This window comes from Mirounga leonina, unplaced genomic scaffold (assembly GCF_011800145.1).
Source record: "Mirounga leonina isolate KUSES-001 unplaced genomic scaffold, KU_Mleo_1.0 Mir_93, whole genome shotgun sequence".
Classification (NCBI taxonomy): Eukaryota; Metazoa; Chordata; class Mammalia; order Carnivora; family Phocidae; genus Mirounga; species Mirounga leonina.
In genome coordinates, this window is record NW_023270854.1 from 26,556,143 (window position 1) to 26,571,680 (window position 15,538).

Genomic DNA, 15,538 nt, shown 5'->3' on the forward strand with positions numbered 1-15,538 from the left:
AACGTTGCAGTGGAGGCTGACAAACTCTGCTTCAGCCAGGTGATCAAGGTCAAAATCAACAGTGATTAGTTATGTTGATAGTATGTGCTCTTGACATGATATGATGAAAATGGCACTTTACCTCTGTGGTCTTCTTGCCAAAAACCAATAAGCTCAGTCTAATCACGAGAAAAGAATCAGACGAATCCCACTTGAAGGGCATTCTACAGAATACCTCCTCAAAACTGTCATCACAAACAAGGAAACTCTGAGAAACTGTTACAGTCCAAAGGAGCCTAAAGACACATGACAACTAAATGTAATGTGGTGTTCAGGATGGGATCCTGGAACAGAAAAGGGACTTTAGGTAAAAACTAAGGAAATATTACACACTGAACTCTAGTTAATAACATCATATCAGTATTGTTCATTAATTGTGAAAGATGCACCACACTAATGTAATTTGTTGACAATAGGAAAAACTAAGTGTGGGTTATTTAGGAACTCTCTGTACTACCTTTACAGTGTTTCTTTAAATCTAAAAACTTTTTTTTTTTTAAAGTAGGCTCCATGTGCGGTGTGGAGCCCAGTGCGGAGCCCAGTGTGGGGCTTGAACTCACAACCCTGAGATCAAGATCTGAGCTGAGATCAAGAGTCATACGCTTAACTGACTGAGCCACCTAAGCGCCCCAAATCTAAAACAGTTCTAAAAAATATTTTTAAAATGCTGTTTACAATAACATCAAAAAACATAAAATACTTAGGAAGAAATTTAACAAAAGATGTGGGAAGCCTGTATGCTGAAAACTACAGAGCAGAGCTGAGAGAAACTCAGTAAGATATGAATAAATGGAGATGTATTCTATGTTCATAGATTTGAAGACTTAATTTGGTCCAGATGTCATATTGTTAAGATGCTATCCCAATTATAATCCCATTAGACTTTTTGCAGAAATTGAAGCTTATTCTAAGATGTACATGAAATTGCAGAAGGACCTAGAATAAGCAAAACAGTCTTAAAGATTGAAGTTGGAGAATTTATACTGCCAGATTTCAAGACACACTATGAAATTATAATAGATAGGACAATATGGTATTGGCATATGGATAACTACATAGATCAATGGAATAGAATATCAATTCTAGAGGTAAACCCATAGAGTATAACTTGATTTTTAACAAGAGCACTAAATGAATTTAATGGGGGAAAGGAATGTCTTTCCCAAAAATGGGACTGGAACACTGAATGTCCTTATGGAGCAGAAATGAACCTTGACCTCTACCTCACACCATACAAAGATTAATTTGAAATGGGTCATAAATTTAAGTGCAAAAGGTGAATCTACAAAGCTTCTAGAGAAAACATTCTTAAAACACGTAAGTCCCTAATCATAGCAGAAAAACATGGGTAGATTTGACTTCACCAAAATTAAAAATTTCTACTAATTAAAAAATGTCTACTAATCATTTAAGAAATAAAAACACAGACCACATTCCAGGAGGAAATATTTATAAGCCACTTATATCTGACAAAGAACAGGTATCCAGAATGTATCTTGAAAACCTCCTACAGGGTGCCTGGGTGGCTCAGTTGGTTAAGCGACTGCCTTCGGCTCAGGTCATGATCCTGGAGTCCCTGGATCGAGTCCCGCATCGGGCTCCCTGCTCGGCAGGGAGCCTGCTTCTCCCTCTGACCTTCCCCCCTCTCATGTGCTCTCTGTCTCTCTCATTCTCTCTGTCTCAGATATATAAATAAAATCTTCAAAAAAAAAAAAAAAAGAAAACCTCCTACAAATCAATAATAAAAGACAACAGCATTATGAAAAGGACAAAAGACCTATGCGGGTTCTTCATAAAGATATAAAAATGGCTAATAAGCATATGAAAAAGCTACCCATTTTTCTTCTTCCTCCTCCTACACCTTCTTTAGCCACAGGTATTGGATAAGTGGGGTGGCATCATTCACTCAGTGTATTAGGGTTCTCCAGAGAAACAGAACCAATAGGGGGTGTGTGTGTGTAGAGAGAGAGAGAATGTTTAAGGAATTGTCTCTCATGATTGTGGGGTTGGTGAGTCCTAAATCTGCAGGGCAGGCTGGCAGGCTGGAGACCCAGGGAAGAGCTGATGTTGCAGCTCAAGACTCAAGGCAGTCCAAATGCAGAATTTCCCCTTCCTTGGGGGGAGGTTGATCTTTTTTCTCCTAGGGTCTTCACCTGATTAGATGAGGCCCACCCATATTGTGAAGAGTAATCTGCTCTATTCAAAGTTTTCTGATTTAAATGTTAATCTCATCTAAAAAATGCCTTCACTGAAGCATTAGAGTAGTGTTTGACCAAATGTTGGGTACTGGCCCTGGCCAAGTCGACACATAAAACTGACCAACCCATTAAGCAAGCATTAACTGAACACAACTTCCCTAAATATGCCCATTGGTGATACAGCAATGAAGGAGAGATTGCTGTTCTCAGCTCTCTCCCAGTCTGGCAGGTTTAGCAGCGTGCACACCCAGAGGAAGAGGCAATGAACTCACCCGGCTGGTGGGCATGAAGGAGTGGAGTGTGGGAAAGCTTTCCAAGAGAGATGACAATTGAACTGACTCTTGAAGATTTATTGCTGTATTCTGAGCTCCTAGAACAGGGCTTGGCACAGAGCAGTGCTCAATAAATATTTGTGAATGAGGTCAGAAGCTATGGAAAGAGAATAGAGCGGGACAGTGATAATCCTTGCATGCCTGGCTAAGGAGTCGAATTCGGGGGAGAGCATCTGATGGGTTTTAAACAGTGTGTGAGATCAGCGTTGAGAAGTCTCATGACAATGTGGAGAACAGACCCTAGAGGCTGGCAGGGAGGTTGGAAAGACAGTCCAGAGTGTACTACATTAGACCAAGAATGACATGAATAGGCAGCTAACTAAGACATTGGCAAACCTAATTGGTAAGGGATGGAGAATAGAGATTTAGGGGCCAGGACTGAATGGTGGAGAGGTTCCGGGAAGGAACCCAGCACAGGACGGGGCCTCACACACCGTTATTTTTACAGATGAGGAGTCTGAGACCCAGAGAGAGGATGCAACTTGCCCATGGCCACACAGCATGCTGAGAGAATGTATAGACCAGAACCCAGGTCCTGTCTCTGATCAGGTGCTCCTTCCATGCTGGATGGATCGTGTCCTGCTGTCTCTTGCTCTCCCAGCCAACCTTGTCCTCAGGGAAGTTTCCAGTGTCCTCGGAGCCTCCACAGTGGGAGATGAGTCCCCAGGCGGCCTCACTCAGCACCGCCTCTGGCTGCGGAAGAAAAGGCCACAGCACTGCTGACAAGCTGGGGAGTCTGGGGGATGGTGCTGGGGGCAGGGGTCACCTGAGGCTTCTTCCAGGCACAGTCCTCATCCCCGAGCACCTCCCTCGTCATGGCTGAGGCTGACCCTGAGTGGCGGCTGTTATTTTAAGTAATTCACGTTGGAGGGAGGAAGTGAGGGAAATGTGAAAATGCGTAGCTATTGCAAGATGTGTGTGATAAATGAAACAGGGAACATAAAGACAGACGAAGAAGCACATCTGTTATTTTCCTCCTTTTTATAGCAACCTGTAAGGCAGACTTTTCACACTAAGTAGGAACCCCTTAGCTCCTGAGCAGTCTCCTGGCCCCAGCCCTCATTAGCCCCGACGGGAGCAGCGGAGGAGGGTGCTTGTTGCCAGGGCCCCAAGAACCCGCGTGAGCCCCCAGAACCGCACCCCACTCCAGGCCCTCCCAGCAGGGCAGAAATCAAGGTTTTGCACGGGAGCGGGTTGGTGGCTTCCTCTCCATTTATTGAAGGGTGGGGTGGCTCCCTCAGCCAGTCCCTAAACCCAGGGACATCTGCTCCCAGACTGCTCCTTACAAGCAGTTGGGAATGCAAAGGGGACGTTGTCGTAAGAATATAGACACGGCTCCCTTCATGTGGGGAAATACTGACATTCTTTCTCTCAAGTCACTTTGCCTCTTTTTAGAGGTGGATGGTGTGCCCGGTGCCCGCATGCCAGTGTCGTAGGGAGCTGGGGCCAGTGCAGCCAGAGGATGCTGAGCCTTCTTTAGGGGGCTCTCCTCTCTGTTCCGAGGCCCATCAGCTGCTGTGAGGAAGGATGGAAGGGCTGCTGGGGGGACCAAGGCCCCCAACACAAGCCAAGTCAGCCTGCTTGGGGCCTTGGACTTCCCCTGGGAGCCTCCTTCAGAGTGAAGCATCAATGCCATGGTTTAAAACAAATCACCCTGGGAGCGAGCCCAGATGAAGCTGTCGGTCACTGGGGCCTCAGCTCTCATCAGGTCATTTCTGTCGGTTGTAGGATTCAAGGGAAAGAGCAGGTCCCCTCCTTCCTGGGTGGCAGTCAGCCCTGAGGGGAGCTGGGGCAGCTTCGGAGGAGTGAAAAGGACATCTAAAGACAGAGGAGAGGGAGGAAGGGAGGGAGCATTTCAGGGGAGTGACCGAATACTTGGGATGACTGCCCGAGGCAGGCAAAAGAGAGGGGAAAAGCCTCATCCAGGAGTGTGGGGGGCTCCGTGGGGCTGGAAGCCACCGCCTTCAGAAGTGCCTGTCAGCATGACTGTGTTACTTTCTCCAGCAGCAGGCCAGTGGGAGTGGGTGGCGAAATCATCACCGGCTGGGGATTGGCCAGGGGGTACAGCCGGAGGACTGTCCTCCCTCCTCCTCCCTCTTATTTGGGACAGGAAGTAAGCAGTGACTGGGTGAGGCTATGTGACTGGGTTCTGGCTGTTGGGATGTAAGAGGAACGTGTTGCATGGGGAGGCACTCTTCCTCCATTGTGCTGTCTGGAATGTAGACACTGTGGCTGGAGCTCCAACAGCCATTTTGGACTCTGAGACAATGTGCTAGAACATGAGCAAACAGCAAGAGAAGAGGAGCATGGGTCCCTGTTGCACTCAGAGCTACCATCCCACCTCTGAGCTAACCACCTCTGGATTTCTTTCTTTCTTTCTTTCTTTCTTTCTTTCTTTCTTTCTTTCTTTCTTTCTTTCTTTCTTTCTTTCTTTCTTTCTTTCTTTCTTTTTTAAAGATTTTATTTATTTATTTGACAGAGAGAGACAGCGAGAAAGGGAACACAAGCAGGGGGAGTGGGAGAGGGAGAAGCAGGCTTCCCGCTGAGCAGGGAGCCCGATGCGGGGCTCGATCCCAGGACCCTGGGATCACGACCTGAGCCGAAGGCAGACGCTTAACGACTGAGCCACCCAGGAGCCCCCGGATTTCTTTTATGTGAGAGAGAAATACACTCTAATGATTTTAAGAAGGGTTATTTTGGGTTTTCTATTATATACCACTGAACCTGATCCTGATAGAAACAGACCAAGCATGAGGAAATTGTGGGTAATTATAAGAATGTCAGTAAAGTGATTGACCATGGGGTTTTATTTAGTGAAGCAGGAAAGGACAAGAAGCCAGGAGGTGGCCCATACACTGGAGAACGGGGACTCCAGCCTTGGTGCCCTAATACAGCAGAGCAGGCTAGTGGGGGCTGAAGATCTTTAAGAATGAAAAGTGGGAAGTTGTGGTTAGAAAGTAGAATTTCTGACTTTATGGTTTCAGAATGTGCTTGACAAGACGCGGTCACGGTACACGCTAACACCTGAATGCTTCCCGTGCTACTGACTGCCTTTTAAGTGGGTGAGGGTGTGCTCGATCTCAGTCCCCAGCGTAACCCTGGAAGGTAGGTTCTTTTATTAACCTATTTCATAAAGAAAGAAACTTAGGCTCAGAGATGGCAAGAAACTTTTCCAGGAGGACAAAACATAACTGGCTGGATCGCCATTAGAACCCAGGCAGCCTGACTCCAGAGCCCAAGTTCTTGGCCAGGCTCCTCTGCCTCCCGCACTGGATGCTCCCCCCCCCCCCGGGGGGGAGGGAGGAAAAGCATGCAGGTGCAGGGAGGTGGAGGCCCGTGAGGCTGGCTCATGGTTGCATCTTCTGGATGGCCGTCCCAACCTCCCAGCCTGGAGGCAGGAGGCCAGCAGAAGGGGAAGGCAGCCAGCCTCAGTACCAAACATTGAGTTTACAGAGCAGGCTGAGGAGAGGGTGGGCCATCGGTGATGGGAGCCTGGAAAAGGTATGAAGGGCTCAGATCTGGCCACCCAGGAGCAAAGTGACCCTGCCCTGGGTCCTGGGGTCCTGCGGCTTGGGGGAGAACACAGGAGTCTAGGGAACATGCACCCTGCAGCGGAAAGCGGGAGGGTGGGCTCTGGGACCTAGGGGCCTGGGGGCCTGGGGGCCTGGATGCAGATCCCACTCCCTCCTCTACCTAGCTCCAGCACCTTGGACAGTTACTGAACCTTTGGTGCCTCTGCGTCCCCAGGTGTTTAAGCTCCAATAACAGTTCCTTCATCTACCTTCATTCAAAGGAGATTACACGCATTAAGAGCAGGGAAGCGCCGTGAAGAGTGCCTAGCACACAGTGAGCTCTCAGGGCCCCGATGGTGCTGTTCCACACCCCAGTGGAGAAGGAAAGGAGCTGTGACACGGTGAGCAAGCCGAGGACAGGATTCCAGAGCAGACAAACCACAGGGTTTGGCCGAACCACCTCCATGGGAGGCTGTCATCCTTGTGCTCCGTACATCACTTTGTTCACATCCCTAGGCCTCCTCTCCTAGGGTTACTTGCTTGTCAGTCTTCTGTGTCTCAAAGAACGAAAGACCTGGCCCCTTCTAAATAAATGTCTGAACACCTTAGGGAGGGGTGAGGAGTTTTCCCCTGAGCCCCCAAACCACACAGAGGCATGTCTCGCCCAGCACCTATCCCAGGGACATTATCCAGGAGTAGTTGTTGGAGAATGGTGGGGACAGCCCAGTGCTGGCAACACGGCCAGGCCGGGGTCTGACTTTGGTTCACTGTCCTCCTCCTCCCACCAGCTGCCCTGCTTGCCAGCTCCCAGCCCTGCCCCTGTCCTGGCCACAGACGCTGCCTTGACCCTGAATGCTCCACATTCTGTCTGCTCCTGGAGGGTCCCACACACTCTTTGCATGGCCAGCTATTTACTCCTTCGTGTCTGCAGTTATTATTAGACACCACCGGAACCCAATCCTGCTGAGGAAGGTTTTATCAGCAGATGTTGTAAGGTTGACAATTGTGCATTTATTGAGGAAACCCTCTGGCAGGGCAGAGACAAGCATGAAGGTGACAGTGAACCAGTTAAGGAACCAGGCACCCCTGGGTCAAACAAGCGTCTGGACGGCCAGGGGTCCGTGGGCAGGTCCGAATTGCCTGCCTGGTCTTAGCCCCTCTGGGGCAGGAGGGCTGCAGCTCCAGGACACGTGCTGGTGCAGCCTCAGAGCTCAGAGACTGGCCGTTCCTCGGCCGCCGACCCACCGTGCAGTGTAGGGCAGGTCATTTTGCCTCAGTGGACGTCTCGGCATCTACCTGTGAAATAGAGGTAATGAATGCCTCCCGGGGCTCTTAAAAGGCCCAACTGAAGGAATAAAAATGAAAATGCAGTGACCGTCACATGGGCCACCATGCACGGAGTGCCCAGCATGCTGCTGGACTGTGATCTGACCCATAGGACAGAGATTATGTCTCTTGCTCGGATTCACAAAGCTAGTGAGCAGAGGAGCTAAGATCTAGATCTTGGTAAGTCTGGCTCCACAGGTCATGTTGTTGCCACATGCTATGTGCCAGAAGGCAAAACAGCCTCAATATATTACCCACCACCACCCTCACCCCTGCCCCCCGGGGTTTCTGAGAGGCCTGGGATGTGAGGTGAGCAGAAGAGAAGATAAGGATAGGATAGAGGATGAAAGGAAAGAGGAGAAAAGGACAGGGTACATTAGATTGGGAGGGGCACAAGGCAGGGTCCGGGGGCTGGTGGTTTCCTTTTTTTTTTTTTTTTTTTTTTAAGATTATTTATTTATTTATTTGACAGAGAGAGAGAGAGAGAGAGAGCACAAGCTGGGGGAGCTACAGGCAGAGGGAGAGGGAGAAGCAGGCTCCCTGAGGAGCAGAGAGCCCGATGCAGGGCTTGATCCCAGGACCCGAGATCATGATCTGAGCTGAAGGCAGTTGCTTAACCACCTGAGCCACCCAGGTGCCCCTTCCTTCTTTCTTTTATCTTAGTGGTGGTTCCATGGGTGTCTTCACTTTGTGGTAATTTGTGGGGCTGTACACCACGATTTGCATACTTTTCTGTACATATGTTATACTTCTTAAAAAGGTTAAAAAGAAAATAGGAACTTTTTAGCATATAGTTGTTGAGTACCAATGTATTTTCAAAGTTCATACACTCTATTACTTATGCAGCTCTAATCTGCATCTATTCAAATGACATTAAAAGTTATGTTGAAGAATCTAAAGATATTCCGGTAAAATTCTCAAGAGTCTGGGCCAACGTATAGATCCCAGAACTGAAATTCTGGGAATTGTTGACACCCGCCTTGTGGCTAACTAACTCCTGACATGGAACCCACCATTGGTCATGGGTCCTCCTTCCTTGGAATAATAGAGTAATGAGCTAGAGGGAGCCTGGATCTTCAAAGACCTTTTTGAATGGAGCCACTCTCTGAGCCTTGGATTGCTCACCTCTGTGTATATTAAGTCTTGTTATTTGGGGAATTTCTGTACCCAGAGCTGAACCTGACTGTAACTCATCCTCTTCCCCTGCCCCGTGAAAGACACAATGACTTTCCTTGTCCTCCTCGTGGTTAACCATGGAGCTGATGGGAGCCCATGCTTTGGCAGGTCCCAAATTGGGAAGCCAGCAGGTCACTCACCACCCTGAAAAATGCCATTAACCACTTCAAAATTAGGCCCTACATGAACGCTGAATGGATGACCCAGGTTGAGTGATTTTAGGGGATCCAAGGCGTCTCTCAACTACCCCTTTCACATACATGGTGCCTGAAATTCCATCTTTATTTGTGAATTCGTAAGAGTACGCATCTTTGAGAATTCCTACTTAAATACAAACGATTCTAGGTGGAGGAACCGTATTATATTATGTCTCACATTAGCATGAAGTCATTTATCTTAGAAGTAGAAAGTGAGTTAGAGAATTGTAGAGATGAATGGGCCCTTGGGGGATCATTTAGCTCAGTGGTTTTCGAAATATGCTTCGGCAAAGCCCTTGCATTTTTATGATGGCACCTCTGGCTGCCATTCAGGCCAAGAAGGGCAGGAGGGGACGATGGAGGGCACAGAGCACCGCTGTCCTTCAAAGCCAAGTTTCCATGCTGGAGAAAGTTTTAAAAACCACAACTCTCTTTTATTTTATAGGTTCCAAGTCCAAGGCTGCCACGAGGTTAATGTAGCCTGAATTCAGAGGGCTGGTCGGTGGCAGAGCAGGGCCTACAATTCCGGATTCTGCCCCTTAGGACTGTGCTCTCCACCATTCTGTGCCTCCCTCAGTGAGTTGCAGACGTGTGTTAAGGAGATGGGATGGTGAGACTCGAGATGGGTAAGTTTTGATAGGAGGAGAGCGGAAGGGGCAGATCCAGGTCTGGGCTTCAGTGGGGATGCCACAGAGTTATGGGCAGCAGACAGTCCTGGGCACTTGGAGTAGTCAGGGCTGATGGGGACGAGGGAGGCCCCTGAGGACACCTGACCCCCTTCACAAATCTGTTGAGACTCAACGTTTGTGAAATCTCTCTATCTCGGGCCATTGCAAATAATGCTGTTTAGCTTAGAGTTGTATAGCTTTATGGTTTACAAAATGCTTTTGTAATTTCACATTTGATCTTCAAAAACTCCTACTTTGAGGGCTAGATATTATATTTTCTAGTTTCCATGTGAGGATACCAATGGGTTAGAGAAGGCAGGTGTCTCTCCTGAGCTCCTAGGGCTGTGACCTAAAGCATGTCTCCTCTGACTCCCCATCCTGAGCTCCTTCCCACCATCCTGTAACATCTCCCCATCCCCACACTGGCAACTACTTTCCCCAGCCTGTCTCTGTCTTTGCAGCCAGACACCAAGGCATTCAGACATAAACATAATCTGTGTCCATGCTTGTAATTTGGCTGACCTGTTGCCTGGCTTCTTTCTTTTACCACGAGCTTGGTGAGTATAGCCGTAGGTGTTACTGTCAGTGAACCAATAACGTGTGTGTGTCTGGGGAAATGGGCAGGAGACAGGGCCACAAGTGATACTCTTTGTGGTTCTGAAACAACATTTCTGGGACATTGGAGGGGCACCTTTTCTCACTCTCTTGTTTGTCATCAACACAGCAGTGGTGCGCCATCAAAAGGAAGAAAGGAAATGTAAGTGAAAAAGTGCTGCTCTTGATGATGTTGGGTTGACACTCCAGCATCCGTTCCATCTCCATCTGTGTAAGCAGCCATGTGGTTTCTGGAATTGACCCTGGCTCCTGGGAAGGGTTCTTTAGTAGACTAAACCAACTAGGATAATACCCTCCCCTTGTCAGTGATTGGTTCAGGGACCCAGTGTAACCCAGTCAGTGCATGGCATCCCTCTGGTGATTATTACTCGTCCTAGGTTGGAGGATTCTCTCTCTTTCTTTCTCTCTCTCTCCTGCTATCCTCCCAATTACTTATGGCAGCTCTCATATAACCACGAGGACAGCCACTCTTAAAAAGAAGCCTATACTTTAGATGATAGAGCAGAGGATGGGAAGAACCTGGGTTCTAGAAAGACTGATTAGCCAGTTGCGGAGCCCACCCACCTCCAGTTTTTCTGATATGTGGGATAATACATTTCTTTATGGTCTTTGTTACTTTAGCCAAAAGATCTAACTGACATGATGACCTTCAGAACACAAGAATTTATTGTCTCCAGAAGTGAGATGGCATCTCACCAAGCAACCCATATTTGTGCTCAGGAGTCCCTGGTGACCAGGGGCCTATGTTTATGAAACAGATGGTCCAAGTTAGGGGGAACTTTCTGCATGGAAATGTCATCCCATGATCTCCAGGCTGTACTTCAAGGGTAATTGAATCTGTGCAAACATGTTGACGGTGGAACAGATTAACATGTTATAATTTATCAGGCCTTCGTAGACGTAATGCCCGAACACAGGGGAATGCCTTTCACAGTGATTCTCTAGTTCAGTGGAGTCGGACTTTTGCATGGGGCTCTGCAAATCACATGGTGTGGCTTCGGGCAGGGCAGCAAACTGTAACCTGTGGACCAACTCTGGTCACACTTTTGTGTTTCCGTATTGTTTATTCTTTCACACTACAACAGCAGAGCTGTGTGCAACAGAAACTGTATGGCTCACAAAGCCCTTTCAGTTTGCTGACCCCTGGGTATACAGCACTGTCCACTTGGCCTGGAAGTGGTGGCCATCTGGGCAAATCCACAATGTAGCCGGGCGAGGGCTGTCGTACCAGTGACCACGCTTGTGAACGATGATCTGTTATCAGGGTGTTCGGGCGGAATACATCAATCCTGTTGTTCTTCCAATGTAAGTACTGATGTGGTGGGATGACGAGAAATTTCCCTTAGAAACAAATCCTATTTCCACTAATCCCTATTTATAATACCAGGTATGTATTCCTCTAGAAAGCCCCTCCCTGTTAGACTGCACTGGGAATGTCTGAGGATGTGGTTAAGGTGATGGTCACCCGTAGGTCACCCATAGGTCTCTTCACACGGCTCTGCGTGCAGTTCTAATAGGACATCACCTCTATTATAGGCACTAGGATATAAATGAAAGCTCTCAGAGCCTTTCCCAAGGGCAGGGTTTTCAAAGGGAGGAAGAAGAGAGTGTTTCTGCACCAGGAACCTGTGGAGCAGAGGGAACCTCAGAAAGTGGCAAAAAGGGTGTCCTGGCGACACGCTCTGCGATTGTACCAGTGTGCAGTGGACCGGCCCTAACCACACTTGACCGATTTCCATGAACACCAAATAAGAGGGCTGATGAAGCACTTCATACAGCGACAGTGTTCATATATGAGGCAGTAAGCCCGTGCCTCTACTCCCTGCCTGCTCCCCTGGAAGGCGGCAGAGAATTCCTTCTCAAGTTGGCACAACAATGAGAAGAGTGGTGGGGCTGCCTGCCCCTGGGGGGTTGGGGGGGGTGTGTGATGCCGCAGCGGTGGGGAGGGGTCTGGTGTTGTCAGCGAAAAGAGAGATAGGCTGTCACGCCCACGCCTTTTCAGGCATTTCTCCCTCCAGCCGCTCTCTACCAACCCCGAGGTTGATTTATCCAAAATGCAAATCTGATCATATTATTCTCCTACTTAAAATCTTGCAATAGTTCCGTGGATAAAATCTCAACTCCTGTGCTCGGGCTCCTGCCCACTCCTCCAGCCTCATGTCTCCAGCCACCCTGAGCCGACTGGGCCACATGTCCTGCTGCCACGCTTTGTCCGCATTGCTCCCGCCCCAGTCCTTGACCTGGCTAATCATCCTTCCCCGCCACAATTCAGGTCAAAGGCTACCTCGTCTGGACCCCTTCCTTGCCATTCAGCCCCCTACCCACCTCCCCAGCCTGCCACCCCCATTTGGGTTAGAGGCTTACTTGCCCTGCTAGAGGGTACTATCTGTCTTCTTCACTGCCACCTAAATTCCTTTAAGGGCACTGACTAGGACTTACAGATTCTCATTTCCCTGGCATGTCGCGTAATATCTACCACATAGTAGACACTCCCACCACAGGCACTGAAAGCCTGGTCTTTGAGAACCTAGGACAGAGGCTAAGTGACACATCCTTTGCTGTGACCATGGTGTTAGGACCGGGAATCTCCTCTGGTGTTTTAGAAATGGATGATCATAGTGGGACACGCATCCCTTTTCTCTTTTCAGGTACCCAGGGAACATTAAACTTTTCTAAGCAGCTGTGTTCCCAGGGCATTCTTTTGAAGTTTTGGCATTACACAGACCCCCAACAAAATGTGTCGAGGAGCCTGCACTAGACTGGAAATGAAAAACATTCTCTCAGCTGAATTTTTCAGAGCTCCTCCTCGAAGGGCAGAACCTGATCCCAGGGTTTCTACCCCAGGACTTGGCCTTGAGGGTGAGTAAAGAAGATACCATGTCATCTAAATGTGTCCTGAGTGACCTCATTATAAAGAGTGTAGCTGTTTCTGGCTCCCTGTGGGAGTGTGACATCCCCAAGGGGGAAATGAGCCTTTTCTGCTCTTCGATGCAGTAGCTATTGTGTATTAATACCAAGAAGCCTGTCTCTGCCTCTGGAAACAGACTGGACCCATCAGGGCAGATACAGCAGAGGAATCCCCACGGGGTGGTGCTAGGACAAAAGGAAGTTGTCTCTCAGGTTGGAGATGCGAACATAACATAACATAATGTGACTTCATAGCCTTGTCCAGGATTATTTAATAAGTTATTCTGAACACACCCCATACATTATAAGGGAACTGAACACGGGGTTTAAATTCTAGTGCTATTCTATGATGATAACTTATTAAAAACCAGTAGGCTCCAGTGTCTGCAGCTGACTGAGCAGGGGCGAGCCCCCGCTCTCTAGATTCTGAGATTATCACTGGGCATTTCTGCTCAGTGGCTGCAAGACGCCCTCAGCACAGACAAAGTATCCCCAAACCGGGAACCAGCCTCTGGGGGCCTGCCTTGTTAACACAAATATAAAGAGGCATAAGAACAGCATGTACTTATCACAAACTCCATGAACACATGGGTGGAATGTCACTTACATAACCTGGCAGGTTGCAGTTATGCCGTAATGTTACACACCCCGGCTTTCTTAAACCAGCAGAAATCTCTAAGGTCTTCTTTAAAAAAAGGAGTCTTTCCGTTTTCCCCTGGAGACAATGCTCACAGCATGAGAAGTGCCCATCAGTTATCAGTAGTTCAGCAGATTGTGCCAGGGTTGACATTTGTTCTTGGCTTAATTGTGCGTGCGTGTGTGTTTCAGACAATGATGCAGCTGTCCCCACTGCTGGCAATTAGGATATAAAAATGGTGTTCACTGAATCTGGCATAGTGATCAGCTATCCATGTGTTTACTCTTTTGTTTGCAAGGCCTTCCGAGTGTTTGCTGCAATTCCACAATCAGAATATAGATTTGGCTTAAAATGGAACCTAGATCCGTATATTAATAGCAACAACAGGGACCGCAGACCTCCTTGTTTCAAGATCTTTGGTCTCTGACTCCACTGCTGATGCTTGTATCGGGCTGTATGTTAAAGGTACCTCCCAACTTGATACGAAGATGGTCGGACTTAAGACACTGGTAGGATTAGGAGAGCCCCGTCAGCAGAGGTGCACTGGACTGTTGCTGATCATTTGCACGGTATCCAGTGATCCAAACACATCGCACATAGAAGACTACCCCAGAGTTCCAGCTGCGGCCAAAGTCAGCATCGGCCCTCACTGCAGATTCCTGCAGGCCACCTGGCCATCAAGGAGAGTCCGCACCCAGCGTTAAGTAATTCCTTTCTCTGGACTCTTTTGGCTCTTGGCTTGGTGGGTTTTTCGCTATTAGATTAGCTGGTTAATGTTAGCATCAGCTAGGGTGGGGACCAATTCCCATTAGGTCATGGCAGGTTCGAATCAAATACCTATGAAAAGAATAACCTGGCCCTTTGGAAAACTGTTTGGCAGGAGTCACTAAAGCTGAGCCTTCTGTGACCCAGCAGTTTCACTTCTAAATACCGCTACCCACAGACAAGCATGCATATATTCACCAAAAGACGCACACGGGAAGGCTCGTGGGGGCAGCTCTCCGGGGGTCCGTCAACAGTACAGTGGATAAGTAGGTTGTGCTACAGTCCAGCCATGACATACTATACAGAAATAAGATTGAACGAACTAGAACTGTATCTGTAAACCGTCTAAACCATAGCATGCGAAGTATTCGTTTTCTGGCACTGGGAAACAAATGACCGACCAATTCAGTGGCTGAAAACAACATAGGCTTTTACCAGCTCACAGTGGTGTAGGTCTTAAATCTTGCTTCTCCTCAGAGGGCCTCACAGGCCAGGAGCTCAGGACCCTCTTCCCAGTTCATTCAGGTTGTGGTGGAATTCAGGGTCTTTCTTGTGATTGGAGGACTGAGGTCCCCCATTTCCTTGCGGCCTGCGAGCCAGGAGCCAGTCTCGGCTCTCAGAGGCCGTCAAGAGCTCTTGCCATGTGGACCCTTCTGTCGCCAAAGCCAACAGTGAAGAGCTTCCCTCGAGTGCATCTGTCTCATGCTTCAAAATCTCTGTCACCAGGAAGAGCTTAGTCCCTTGTAAGGGCTCATGTGATCAGGCCCACTGAGAATAGTCTCCCTTAAAGCCAACTGATTTGGGCCTTAATTACATCACACAATCCCTTTACAGCAGCACCTAGATTGATGGTCGATTGAATAACTGGGAGAAAGTGCGAGTACCAGAGAGGATGAGGAATCTCAGGGGCCATCTTAATTCTTCCTACCATACACAACGACATGGAGGAATCTTCCAGCTGATGGTGAGCGAAAGAAATCAGACATGAAAGAATATATAAGGTATGACTCTGTTTGTATAAAATGCAAGAACGGGAAGCACTGATCTTTGGGGTTAAAAGTCAGAATAATGGTTACTCTTGAGTACATAGTAACTGGAAAGGATCAGGGGAGGGGTCTTGGGTGAGGGGACTGATAATGTTTTTGTTCCTTGATCTGTGTGCTGGT

At 48.2% G+C, this 15,538-nt stretch overlaps 1 protein-coding gene across 1 annotated transcript in view; it reads left to right on the forward strand.

Annotated features, from left to right (window-relative positions):
- PIAS2 (protein inhibitor of activated STAT 2) overlaps nucleotides 1-9,395 on the forward strand; it is a 130,440-nt gene extending 121,045 nt beyond the window's left edge. The window contains exon 14 of the mRNA XM_034995963.1: nucleotides 9,226-9,395. Within this exon, the coding sequence (XP_034851854.1) occupies nucleotides 9,226-9,255 (30 nt within the window). The 3' untranslated portion in view covers nucleotides 9,256-9,395. The remainder of the gene's footprint in view (nucleotides 1-9,225) is intronic.
- The last annotated feature ends 6,143 nt before the right edge of the window (nucleotides 9,396-15,538 follow it).